This window comes from Chiloscyllium plagiosum, unplaced genomic scaffold (genome assembly GCF_037043375.1).
Source record: "Chiloscyllium plagiosum isolate Xiang-an unplaced genomic scaffold, Cpla_swu_hap1 HiC_scaffold_5, whole genome shotgun sequence".
NCBI classification, from domain to species: domain Eukaryota; kingdom Metazoa; phylum Chordata; class Chondrichthyes; order Orectolobiformes; family Hemiscylliidae; genus Chiloscyllium; species Chiloscyllium plagiosum.
Genome location: NW_028270143.1, coordinates 75,514,490 through 75,528,748, shown reverse-complemented (window position 1 = coordinate 75,528,748; position 14,259 = coordinate 75,514,490). Strand labels below are relative to the sequence as shown.

Genomic DNA, 14,259 nt, shown 5'->3' with positions numbered 1-14,259 from the left:
GTGCATGAGTGCCTGCAGTTGCAATGGTATATCAGTCTGTTTACTTCCACATGTAAGATTGAAATGACAACTGTTCTACACAGATCTCAAGCTGTCACTTGGCCTGACTCTTGAGAGCATTGAAGGTTTGTACCCTGATTGGTTGTCCAGTGCTGCATTTTGGTAGTCACGTCAAAATGAAAATGTGCTTTCTACCATTACACCTCGATTTTGTTGCAGGTACTTGTTAATACTTTGGTAGTTTTTTTTGCTAGTGGAAGAGTAATTTGGGTGCAGGTGACATCAGTCTCTGTATAGAACTACTTCAGCTTCAGGACATCTCTGCAGGAGTTCCTCAAGGATAGTGTCTTCAGCCCAACTATTTTTAGTTGCTTCATTAGTGACCTTCGAGGAGAAAGTGAGGTCTGCAGATGCTGGAGATCAAAGTTGAAACTTTATTGCTGGAACAGCACAGCAGGTCAGGCAGCATCCAGGGAACAGGAGATTCGACGTTTCGGGCACAGGCCCTTCTTCAGGAATCATTCATTCCTGAAGAAGGGCCTGTGCCCGAAACGTCGAATCTCCTGTTCCCTGGATGCTGCCTGACCTGCTGTGCTGTTCCAGCAATAAAGTTTCAACTCATTAGTGACCTTCCCTCCATTATAAGGTCAGAAGTGGGGATGTTCGCCGATGATTACATAATGTTCACCATTCGCAATGACTCAGATACCGAAGCAGTCCATGTCTGAATGCAATAAGGTTTGGGCTGACAAGCGACAAGTAACATTCACGCCATACAAATGCCAAGCTATGATCAACACCAACAAGAGACCATCTAACCACTGCCCCTTGACATTCAATGGTGTTCCATCACTGAATCCCCCACTATCAATGTCCTGGGAGCTACTCATAAACTCAACTGGACTTGCCACATAAATGCAGTAGCTACAAGAGCACATCAGAGGCAGGGAATACTGGGGTGAGTAACTCATCTACCAACTCCACAAAGCCTGCCCACCACCTACTAGGCACAAGTCAGGAGTGTGTTGGAATACTCTCCCCTTGCTTGGATGAGTGCAGCCCCAACAACACTCCAGCTTGACACCATCTAATTCAAACCAGCCTGCTTCATTGGCACTGCATCCACAACCATCCAATCTCTCCACCACCTGCTCTCAGTACTTGCAGTGAGTACTATCTACAAGATGCATTGCAGAAATTCACTAAAGATCATCATATAGCACCTTCCATACCCACGACTACTTCCATCTAGAAAGACAAGGGCAGCAGATACCTGGGAACACCACCATCTTCAAAATCCCCTCCAAGCCACTCACCATCCTGACTTGGAAATGTATCACTATTCCTTCACTGTTGCTGGGTCAAAATCCTGAAATTCCCTCCCTAATGGTCAACCCACAGCAGATGTGCTGCAGCGGTTCAAAAAGGCAGTTCACCACCACCATCTTAAGCAAAGTCAGTACGGCACTTGTCAATCATGTACAGTGTCTGTGCTGTGTTGATAACTAACAGAGCATGATGAACTATTGCTTCAGTTTGGGTCTCAAAGATTTTGCATTCTTGTTTTAGCATCATTGTTTTTTTTCCAGGGGTGCTGCTCTTGACAGCATGCCTGCTATGTGTATCTTCCTTTGCTTATCTGTCACATCTGATCTAGCTCTATAAATGCTTTCAAGAAGGTAGTAACATCTTGAAAATATTTTTAAATGTTTGTGATTTTAAATATTTTAAATGTTGCAAGAGGCTTCTTGTTCAAGTAGGTATTGATGAAAATGTTCACAAACAAAGACAATCATAGGGGCCCTTTCACAATGTGAACTTATCACAATTCTGTTTGTCTGAATGCCATGGATGAAAATGCAGGCAGGAGGCTGGAAGAAGCAAGCCAGGCAGCATCAGGAGGTGGAGAAGTCGATGTTTTAGGTGTGGCACCCGAAACATCGACTTCACCACCTGATGCTGCCTGGCTTGCTGTGTTCTTCCAGCCTCCTGCCTGTCTACTTTGCAGTTTTCTTGTCTCTATGGATGAAAATGCAGCCAGTTATCCATGCTGCATCAGGGATACTCTGATTTTCGTCTCACTGGCTTCACAATGAAGGGTGACTTTATAATTTATGAAATGGTCTTGGCAGTGCTGAAATACTATCACTAAGTTGCTTGGTTTTAGTGATTGGTGGTTGTTCAGTGCCCCATTGCCTCGACATGTCCTTGGTCATGAATTGATGTAATGTTTCACCACCCAGTGATAAACTGAAGTGGAATTTGGCCAAATAGCTGACAAAACTGATGAATCATTGCAGTGCTTTTACATCTGTTGGCTGCTGCATCCCTCCCACACCTTTCAATTCCTCAGGATCTGGTTGAGGACCTTCTGCCAATGCATGACCTCTAACTTGACTCCAGGCATCTTTAATCCCAGTTTTTATTTCTTGTTCAGGTTTATCTGGGGATTTCTGCCTAGCAGTAACACTAGATTTTGATTTTGTATCCACATTCATAAGCTGGTAGATCACCCACTATAGCTTCCACTCCTGGAAGATCACTAACCATCTCTTGTGGTCTATATTGATATTACTCTGGAGGATGGATATTCCAAAAGCAGTTGCAACCATCTGCAACTTTGAATGTCCAGAAAGTAGTTACAAACCTGCTTTTATCCAGCTTCCAAATTTCTTCTTTTGATGTGTTGAGGTTTGCTGATCAAGCATTAGATTCACCGATCGCAATCAGCAAGGATAGGTGACAATGCCTCCCCTACAATAAACCTCAACACCAGTGCCCCACAATGTTGCATACTTAGCCCCTTACTAGACTCCTTACTCTCAACTGTGTGGCTAAATTCAGCTCTAACTCCATTTACAAGTTTGCTGATGACACCACCTGCAGTGGGTAAGATATCAAATAATGATGAGAAAGAGTACAGGAAGGAAATTGACAGTTTAGTGGTATGGTGTAAAGACAATCTCTCCCCCTAATGTCAGCAAAACAAAGGAGCTGGTCATCTCCTATAAACAGAAATAGAGGACACGCCACTGTCGATATCGAGGGTGCTGAGATGGAGGTGATCACCACCACATCGACACTACAATCAAGCATGCACACCAATGCTTCTAGTTCCTCAGAAGGCCAAGGAAGTTGGTCATGTCCACAATATCTTTCACCAATTTGTATAGATGCACTATAGAAAGCATCCTATCCAGGAACATCACAGTTTGGACGGCAACTGCTGTGCCCAAGACCATGAGAAATTATGGAGAGTTGTGAATGCAGCCCAGTCATGACAACCAGCCTTTCTTCCATTGACTCCATCTGTACTTCCTAGTGCTTCAGGAAAATAACCAACATAATCAAAGCCTCCTCCCATCCCGGTTATACTCTCTTCCACCCTCTTCTATCGGGTAGAAGACACAAATGTTTGAAACATGTTCCAGCAGTTTTAAGAACAGCTTCTTCCCTGCTGTTATCAGACATGTGAACAGACCTCTCATATAGGAGTTGATCTTTCTCTGCACCTTTTCTGTAGCAGTATTCTGCATCACGTTCTATTACTTTTTTTTTACTTGGGTAAGTTATGATTTGTCTGGTCAACTAGCAGATGGCTGGAAATACAAGCTAGGCAGCATCAGGAAGTGGAAAAGTCAATATTTCAGGTGTAACCCTTCAGGACTGAGGGTGGATGTAAGGGAGTTGCAAATAAGAGGTGGGTTGCAGGGTGGTGAGATGGGGATAGGTGAACACAGGTAGAGGGTGCGAGGGTTGGACGATGGGAGGAATGAATCCAGTTGGTGGCTAAAGGAAGGTCGATGAGAGGAATGGAAGGGGGTGGCTGGGAAGGGAGGTTATTTCAAATTGGAGAACTCAACGTTGAGTCCACTGGGCTGTAGGCTGCCCAAGTGGAAGATGAGATGGTGTTCCTCCACTTTGCAGTTTGATTCATTGTGACAATGGAGGAGGCCAAAGATGGTCATGTTGGAAAGGGAGTGAGGGAGTGGGAAGGGGAATTAAAATGGGCGGTGACTGGGAGGTCAGGTCGGCCCTGCAGGCCCGGCTGAGATGCTCGGCAAAACGTTCCCTTAGTTTATGTATGGTTACCACACAAAACAATACTTTTCACAATCTCCATATGTGTGTCAATAATGAATCAAATCAAATTAGGTGCCATCTATGATCTAGAAGACCAGGTCTTCTTTGATGCTAAGAAATCTGTTCTCTCAGTGCAAGTATGGTGCCATCACACAACTTTTCAACCCTACCTCGACTTTAAGCTGGGACTTTTCTCTCTGGAGAGGAGGAGGAAGAGAGAAGACCTAATCGAGGTGTACAAAATAATGAAAGGAATAGATAGAGTCAATAGCCAGAGACTTTTCCCCAGGGCAGGATGGACTGGTACGAGAAGTCATAGTTTGAAGATATTAGGAGGAAGGTATAAAGGAGACATCAGAGGTAGGTTTTTTAGGCAGAGAGTAGTGAATGCATGGAATGCGTTGCCAGCGGTGGTGGTGGAAGTAGAATCATTGGTGACATTTAAGCGACTGCTGGACATGCACATGGAGAGCAGTGAGTTGAGGGGTGCGTAGGTTAAGTTATTATATTTTACATTGGGATTAAATCTCGGCACAACATCATGGGCCAAAGGGCCTGTTCTGTGCTGTACTTTTCTATGTTCTATGTACCTTTTGAGGGCTTCATTTCTGAATCAATATTTTGAGCCATTTTTCACAGGCCTGTGAAAGTCATGATGTGTCCTGACGCACTGATGTCAACCTGATATTTTATATTGATCTTTTCTCCATGGAGTTATCATTCATCCACTCAAACCATATTTCACTATGGACCTGCCTGAATTGGCATGTATGGTATGGGAGTGATTTATCAATGTCTTCAGATCATTGTGCCAGTCGTCAAATGCACTTGTGTGCAAAAGGCTTGGTTTAGCAGCAAGAACATTGCTTTCTATATACCAACAAGCTGCCTTCTCATTTGCATGATGCCCTTAATAAAATTTTCATGTCTGTTACTGTTCTGCCTTCTGGGCCTGCAGTATCTATCATCTTAATGCAAGGTTTGATCTTCCTTCACTGTGCTAATGCTCTGCCTGCTATCAATGCATTGAGGTCATGCTCTGGAAATCAAGACCCACTAATCCCTGAGTCATCACAAACGTGAAAGATTCAGTCAAACTTTCCAAGAAAATTGTTTGTTACAAGTAAATAGTCTTTAACCAACAGCAATTAGGAAATATGAACTGATAACCTATAAGCACACTCTAACTTAATTCTATTCCCTTTAAATTCAATAAATAAAGAGGCACGAAAGGATAGGCAATATGTGGATATTAAGGGTGGAGTTAAAAATAAGTCAAATGCATTTCAAGAGCACCAGTTTGGGCCACAGGAGTTGATGAGCTGTTTCTTTCAGTTTCTTCCAATTTGTTCCAATTCCTTTTAGTTGTTTGCTTTTGACATAAGGTTGTTTGCACGCCAATGCTTTCTTTCCTTCACTGGTTGAGAATTTGTCCTTCCACATTCTTCAAAAGTGTTTTCTTCCCCCCTTCAACAGCGGATTTGCCGAGAAAAGTAAGTGAAAGACAATGAGCTGTTTCTGGAGACTTTTCAGTATCACCACATGAGAGAGAGATTTCCTGAAGCTTTCTCTTTGCCGGCTAGATACAGGGCAAATGCACAAAAACCATGATCACCTGGTCAGGGGCCAGTCAGAACATTTGTTGTCAGTCTGTGTTCCCTCAGTTTAGCGCTCTCATCCCTGCTTCTTGCCCCTCACTGTTCTAGGGCAAAACAACGTCGTATACAATGTGCTCTTGTAAGCATGATTTTTGGAATTGCAGCCATCTGTTTAGGCAGTCTCATTGGTTTAAAGTAGTATCTTGCTTTTTTAAAAAAAAAAATCCATGAACCAAGAATAAAGGAAATGAAAAGGTGTGATATTTAATCTGCTAATTTACTCATTTTGTTATTTCAACCAGAGCTGGGAGTGAAAATATAACAACCATTTTCTCTTGCTCAGTGTTCCAGCTGTGGCCTATCTTTTTGCTGTTTTTTAAAGTTTATTTCAGTTGTTCATGGCAGTTTTCACAACTCTGAACATTGCTGTCGGTTTGTGTCAGTAGTTATGCTCTTTTATAACTATTCCATGTACAATTGTAGCTTCACTTTTGACAGTAGTTGTAGATTCACAAGGCAGCCGTTGGGACAAAATGGAGTCTTTACTGATGTGCCTGTAAGATTGCAGCCTGCGGTCTGTGTGTGGCTTGTTGACGAGATCACCTGATTGCAGACCAGGAAGGTCATTTGCATATGTTGGCACTTCAATCCAAGCAGAGCTAGTCATCGGTGTAGTCTTTGCATTTATCAGAAAAAAACAGCATTATTCCATTCTGTTAGTCATCAGTTAAAAGGTTAATGATAACTTAAACCAAGGTTTTTCCAGTCAACTGCCAAGACTTGTTTGAAACAAGCTGCTGAAATACACTTTAAACTTTTAGCAACATGCAGTAATTCATCATTAAACTTGCAAATACTTGTAGTATATTCCCATTGTTCAAGTATTTATCTTTTAAGTGGTTGTTATTCTACAATCACCTGCAGTTATGCCAGACATAAACGTTCATATAACAGTATTGTATATGAAGACTTGCTAAACACGCCCTTCCGTACAGCACATGTTTAGGAGGAGACTGCAAGTGACATCTTGAATACATGATTGATGATGTGAGGGAAGATTCAAGGCTGGGGCAACAGTACATGGCACCAGCTGTTAAATCTGCAATTAGTGACTGCTGGGAAATGTAGGTACCCAATGGACTATAGCTGGAGGATATTTTTATACTTCATTGGTTCCTTCAGAGAGCTAAGAATGTAACTAATGACTAACACTCCCCAGCTAATAAGTATAGGTGTGTGGGGGTTGGGGTGGTGGGGGTGGAGGTGGTGTGCAGAAGAAGCGATTGTGAAGGGAAAAATGGATCAGACTTAAAAGTGCAAATGCAAAATCCATTTTTTCCTTGTTGGAGTCCCTGTTTTTCTTTGTGAAATAATCTAACAAATATTACTAAAACTGAGTGCTTTTAAGTGCTGCATTGCATCTGCTGCACTTTTCCCCAAGTGGATAGAAGCACAGACACAGGTGAAATGCCAAGTTCAAATGCTCAGATTTATATCTGAGCACAGTACTGAGCTTTTCCCAGCTGGTGTAGTGCTGGATAAGGTGAATATTTAAACATTAGATATATGGGCTAAAGGCTGCTTGCTTGCTATTTTCAGTGTTTGCTGTTGTGGCATACCTTTTTTAGGTTTGTAAAATTTATTTTGTATAATTTTATCATTACTTGGTCAGAATCTGGAAATGCAACAGACCCAGATTCTCCCCTTTTATTTGTGTTGTTTTTATATTTGGCGCAAGCACGAGATCCACCAAGCAGCTTGGATACAATGCTAATCTGGAATGTTTACTGATGTTTGATGGTTTGAAAATTCCCATGCTGACTCCTTACCACATCACTATGGCTTATGATGTTATTAACTCGCTTCCTCATGAGTCTGTGCACTAAGCTGCTTTGCCTGTTGTAGGACAGAAAATAAGAAACTAAACTAGCAAAAGGCAACGAGAGGCAAGTAATAAGAAAGAGATTAATTAAAATAGATGTGGCTCTCATTAAGATAAAGGCAGGAGAAATTATACTATAGAATTCTAATGACAGACGCATTGAACAGATATTTTGTATCTGCCTTCTCAAGAAAAATTTTGAAAATACTGGACAATTGAGAGACTATTGGAACTGACAAACATTGGGATATTATTAATCATGCAAAGCCACAAATAAAGATTTGTGAGTATGTTATCAAACCTTCAGGAAAGCCTCTGCCCAGAATTGGAGCTCTGCTATTGAGTACTGATCCCTCCCTACTCCCCAGCTCTTGAAATATTAATAGTTGGGGTCAGTGGTGCCAGACACATGCCTGTGATACATTATTTGACCTGCAATTTGGCTGGAGACTGCTAGGCAGTCCAGCCATGCAGCAACCATTGACTCTGTGGAGGCTGCCAGCATAAGAACCAGATATCGTCCCTTCAGCTGAAAGAGAGAGAGAGAGATCAGGCAGCCAAGGGCCTGGGAAACCAAACAACCAGCAAATCAACTATAATTGCATCCTGTTGGCAGGCCTCCAGAGTTATTCATGATTCTATGCAAGGGTGGGAAAGGAAGGAGCATAGTGCAGGAGATCCAGTGAATGCTGCAATATCTGGTTCAACCTTTTTACTCCCGAAATGATTGCCTTCTTGAAAAGTAAGGACACCCAATAAGTGACGCCTGGTGAAAGTACTATAGGTTTCAATAGTTTTCAGGTTTCACCGTTCGCAAGTACAAATGCATCTGAGGATTAAGGTATGTAAATTAAAACAAAAGTGGAACTTAAAGCATGCATTGAAAAATAAACGAGAATTAACAATACAGAAAGAATCATAAAGTAGCTGACACTTTTGTTACACCATTTCAGTTCTTCCTTTGTGAATTTGACTCTGGAAGACTGGAAAGATCTCCATGTAAAACATACCCCTTTTCATTCTTGAGGCTATCGTGCACAACCATAAAAACCACTGGTCTTCTAGCAGTTAGGGGCATGTTTTAAAATCAATAACAGGCTACAGAAGCGGGACACAATAGCCCAGTGGTTAGTACTGCTGCCTCACGTGCCAGGAACCTGGGTTCAATTCCAGCCTCAGATGACTGTCAATGTAGACAGAGTTAAAAATCACACAACACCAGGTTATAGTCCAACAGGTTTAATTGGAAGCACACTAGCTTTCGGAGCAGATTCTCCTTGTGCCAGCATGGATTTCTGCTGGGTGCTCCCACTATCCTAAGATGTACAGGTTAGGTGGATTGACAATACTAAATTGCCCATAATGTCCAAGGATGTGCAGGCTATGCGGACTAGCTGTGAGAAATGTGGGGTTATGAGGGTGGAGGGGGTTGTGTCTGGGAGGAATGCTCTTCGAAGAGGGTCAGTGCAGACTCCATAGGCTAAATGGCCTCTGCACTGTAGGAAATCTATGATTTGAGATTTTGTGAGCATTCAGCAAGATAAGGGTTAATTGTACATTCGCCAATGATTTGTAAAACAAAAGCTGCAGTTGTGAAATAAAAGAAGAAAAATATACATTAATTGAAAAGGCACTAAAGGATGTAGATCAACTGAGATCTCAAGGGTGAAATATGCAATTCCTGAAAAGTACAAGTGCTGAGATATGTAACATCTTCTTGTAGACAGAAATAGCATTGTGGATTACAAGAACAAAGAGCTATTTATGTATTATTAGGCTGCTGTCCTAATGCTATGTGCAATTTTTGACCATTTCAAAGCCACAGAGTCTCTCTGGCATACATTTATCATTGAGAAATTTCAAAAATGAATTGAAATGCTAAGATTATTTTCAGTTGCACAATGGAAGAGCTTGGAGATATATTTTCAGTAAAGATGCAAAACTCATGGTGGCTCAGTGGTTAACACTGCTATGTCACAGCATCAGGGACCAGGTTTGATTCTCGCCTCGGGCGACTGTGTGGAGTTTGCACATTCTCCCAGTGTCTGCGTGGGTTTCCTCCGGGTGCTTCGGTTTCCTTCCACAATCCAAAGGTGTGTTTGTCAGGTGCATTGGCCATGCTAGATTGCCCATCGTGTTGGGCGCATTAGTCAGGGGTAAATATAGGGTCTGGATGGGTTACTCTTCGGAGGGTTGGTGTGGACTTGTTGGGCTGAAGCGCCTGTTTCCAACTGTAGGGAATTTGATCTAATCTAATCTAAACTCCAAAGTGCAACCTGTCTAGTGAAGAATCTGATTTCTAACTTGATATAATCCAGATGAATCTTAGAATGTGGAAGCAAGCCATTTGGCCCATCTAGTTTACATTGATCCTCTGAAGAACATCCCATCTAGACCACCCTGCTACCTATCCTCTGTAATCCTGCAATTCCCCTGGCCAATCCACAATATGGGCAATTTAACATGGCCAATCCACCTAAACTGTATATGTTTGGACTGTGGGAGGAAATCCATGCAGACTGTTGCCCGAGGTGAGGGGAGGGAGTCAAACCTTAGTTCCTGGGATTATGAGACAGCAATGCTAATAACTGAGCCACCGTGCTGCCCCTTTTTATGAACGCCCTTTTTATTTTGTCTTCAGTCGTTCTTATTGTTCAAATGGAAAACCTGACGGGATTCATCTTATTCTGTTACAGGTTATGAGCAAAAACCCTAAGGCTAATCCCATTGCTTAAAGATGCTGGTGATCTGAAATAATAGAATATGCTGAAAGATGCATGTCATTCTCAAAACATTAACTTTGTTTTTCTCCTCACAGATGCTGCCAGAACTGCAGAGTTTCTCCAGTGCTTTCTGCTTTTAAATTTGATCGGTACAGACTTGGACGGCCGAAGGGGCCTATCCCTGGGCTGTACATTTTCTTCTTTTAATATCATTGTATGACTCAACTCTTCACACTTCTAAGCTGCTCACTAGAATTTGTGTACACACACACTCACACTCTCACACTCTCACACTCTCACACTCTCACACTCTCACACTCTCACACTCTCACACTCTCACACTCTCACACTCTCACACTCTCACACTCTCACACTCTCACACTCACACACTCACACACTCACACACTCACACACTCACACACTCACACACTCACACACTCTCACACACACACTCTCACACACACACACTCTCTCACACACACACTCTCTCACACACACACTCTCTCACACACACACTCTCTCACACACACACACTCTCTCACACACACACACTCTCTCACACACACACACTCTCTCTCACACACACACTCTCTCTCACACACACACTCTCTCTCACACACACACTCTCTCTCACACACACACTCTCTCTCACACACACACTCTCTCTCACACACACACTCTCTCTCACACACACACACACTCTCACACACACACACTCTCACACACACACACTCACAATCTCACAACACCAGGCTATAGTCCAACAGAGTTAATTGGAAGCACACTAGCTTTTGGAGCGACGCTCCTTCATCAGGTGATTGTGGAGGTCTTGATCGTAACACAGAATTTATAGCAAAAACCTTATAAGCCCTTATGCCCGAAACGTCGATTCTCCTTCTCCTTTGATGCTGCCTGACCTGCTGCGCTTTTTCAGTAACACATTTTTAAGCTCTGATCTCCAGCATCTACAGTCCTCACTTTCTCCGAACTTCATATTATGCTTTGCCAGTTGCATCCAGTCAATTGAGTGGTAAATGCTTTAATGTGTTACTGATGTATGCCTTGTAGATCATGTAGAGGATTTATGGCAGTGAGTCATTATTTGCAGAATGCCTATGTTATTGTGTTGGTGCTGTGGAAGTGATTTGTTTAGTTCAGTGGTGAATGCAATGTATTGATCAAGTCAGTGTGACTGAGTTGGTAGATATCTGTTAAAGTATGTAAAAGTTTACAACAGTTTGTGAAATGTGCCACAGGTGTTTGAAAATAGTAATAATTGTTCAGTAAAAATTGAAAAGCCCTCAGGTTGAAGACTAAGTGCTAGGGGCCTGTTACCACTTAATATTAGATGTTGGTGTGATTTTGCCAGCAGCATACCTTGCAGGATGCCTTCACTGCTTCTCTTGATGATCCTGCTGCAGGGAGAAGGGCACGGTTTTGAAAAAATAATCATGAAATCTGAAGGACAGTCAGCAGTGTCCAGAGGAATGTTTTTCTGTGTTCATCCATGGGATGCGGGTGCTGCTGTCTAGGCCAGCCCATCCCAGAGAGCAGTGAACAGTCATTCACATTGTAGTAGGTCACATGTAGTCCAGACCAGGTAAGGATGGCAGTTTCCGTCCCTAAAGGACATTAGTGAACCAGATGGGTTTTTTCTTGACAATTGACAAAGGATTCATAGTCATCATCATTATATTCAAATTCCACCAACTGCCATGGCAGTGATTCCAACCTGTGTACCCAGAACATTAGCTGGATCTTTGGATTGACAGTGTCATAGTAATACCACAAGGCCATTGCCTCCTCGCTTTTTTCTCCCACACTTCATCCTGTACTTTGAACCTGGGGATCAGGTATTAGTTTGGTGCAGAACAGAGAAAAATTACTGCAGCATCTTAGTATTGATATATATATTTACCCTTTTAATATTATTAACGGTTTGACATAAATTGTCAGTTATTTTTAATCTTCTAGTTTGCAAACTATTTTCTCATACGCAATTTCCCAAATAAGCCTATGGCTAGCAATATTGCTGTGGGACTGTTTAGAAGTGAGAATGAGTTTGGAAGAGACATGTACACTGACTTTTCTTCCCCCCCCCCCTCCCCCTCCTCTGCAGAATCATCTGCACTCTCTGAGCCTGACTGGTTTCAAGAACTCACCGTGTAAACAATTGAGTTATAAATCTGTGCTCTATTGTCTTTTGAGATAAGAGCTGCCATGATTTAAATATTGGATTATATGCAATAAAAGTACTTCTAGTTTCTTGCATATTCGCCCAACCTTGCTCAGCTTGCAAACCTATGGTGTAATGATATTTTGTCATGGCAAAGAAGACTGATGGAACTATTCCAATTTCAGCTACTTCTCCCTAATAAAGGGAGTGAGAATTATGGTTTTGAATACTGATTTAAGATTTATGGTTTCTGCCTTTCCCTAATATTGCTCTAATAAAAGTAAGTGATGTGTAGTAATTTAATCAATAGATCCCCTTTCATTTAAGAATTGGACAGATTTTAACTCCAGTAATCCCTTTTGTGTTTTATAACTACTCAAGAGGGTTCTTAATGGTTTACACTACACAGGTTGCTAAGTACAAATTACAATAATTATTTTTCTTCTTGACATTCAATTTAAAAAAAAGTGAGAATGTGATGTTAATTTTTTTTATAATTTATAATACTGTTGGGCAACAAGGGAGTACATTCATACTTCTGCTTCTGTGCATTTAAATAAAACTGCTTCTTCTGTTTAAAATGTCACATTTTGTCATTATTATCTGTCAACTACAGTGCTCATGCTTCAGCAATTTAGAAATTTAACAAATTCATCATGTATTATTTTGTATTCTGTCTTTCCAGGGGTGTGGGCTGTATTTTTGTTGAAATGATTCAAGGAGTTGCTGCTTTTCCAGGAATGAAGGATGTTCAGGATCAACTAGAACGAATATTTTTGGTTAGTAGTTCTATACTGAATGTTTCATATGTGATAATAAACAAGGCATGGATATTTATTCTGCAATGTTCGTTCCCACTCAGTGCTTTTGAATGCTGGAACTGTGAATTTGATTTTGAGCGTTATTATTTGGCCTGTGACATTCTGATCAATAGTCAAATGCTGCAGCCTTTAATATTTGGAATAAATATTATCCAGTGTCAACAGCTGCAGCAAATATTATCTTTGACTTAAAGATAGATTTGATGCCAGTATTATATTCCTTGCTTGTCAGTCAGCAAGTTCAGTATCATCTCAGGAACTTGGGCACTTTGTCTCAGCTGAAAATGTGGTGCAGTATTCCACAATGCTATACTGTTGATGGTACCATTTTTTTGGCTGAAATATTGAACATGGATCCTGTCTGCTCTCTCAGACAAATCCAGATGATCACATGGCACATTTCAAGGAGTAAAAGAAAGGTTTTCTGTTGTTCTGACCAGTATTATTCTTTCAACCAACACACGCAAAATAAATCATCTGATTATTTATCTTATTTTTCTTTATGGAAACATTATTTGCTGTAGCCAAAATGGCTGCCTCACTTCCCAATATTGTGACTGCTATTGGGCTATTTCTTTTTAATATCATGGAGGACCCATCAAATTAACTAACTTCAATGCAAGACCAATAACAGTTTTTCTTATTTCAAGTCGGGAAAGATTGGAATCTGTTACTAGGAAAATTAAGTAACTTCACTGGCGAAGAATTTTAATATGCAAGGGTTAGAAACAAAAACTGAATAGTCTATAACTGTACAAATTATACTCTAATAGGCAGAATTAACATGAGGTAAATATGAGATAACAAACTCTCCACAGAGAACATGATTCAGCAGTTGCGATTTGAACAACTCCCACAAATTTCTAAGCAACTATCCTGACACCAGTGACACTTTGTAGTACCCAACTGTATTAAACCTTTGAACTTGTGAAGGAGACAATCTGGATAGCATATTGGTACAGATAGAAGATTGGCA

At 41.3% G+C, this 14,259-nt stretch overlaps 1 protein-coding gene across 3 annotated transcripts in view; it reads left to right on the top strand.

Annotated features, from left to right (window-relative positions):
* cdk14 (cyclin dependent kinase 14) overlaps window positions 1–14,259 on the top strand; it is a 671,765-nt gene that overhangs the window by 361,307 nt on the left and 296,199 nt on the right. For all 3 annotated transcript variants that reach the window (XM_043690284.2, XM_043690288.2, XM_043690287.2), the window contains one exon: window positions 13,148–13,241. In XM_043690284.2, the coding sequence (XP_043546219.2) occupies window positions 13,148–13,241 (94 nt within the window). The remainder of the gene's footprint in view (window positions 1–13,147; window positions 13,242–14,259) is intronic.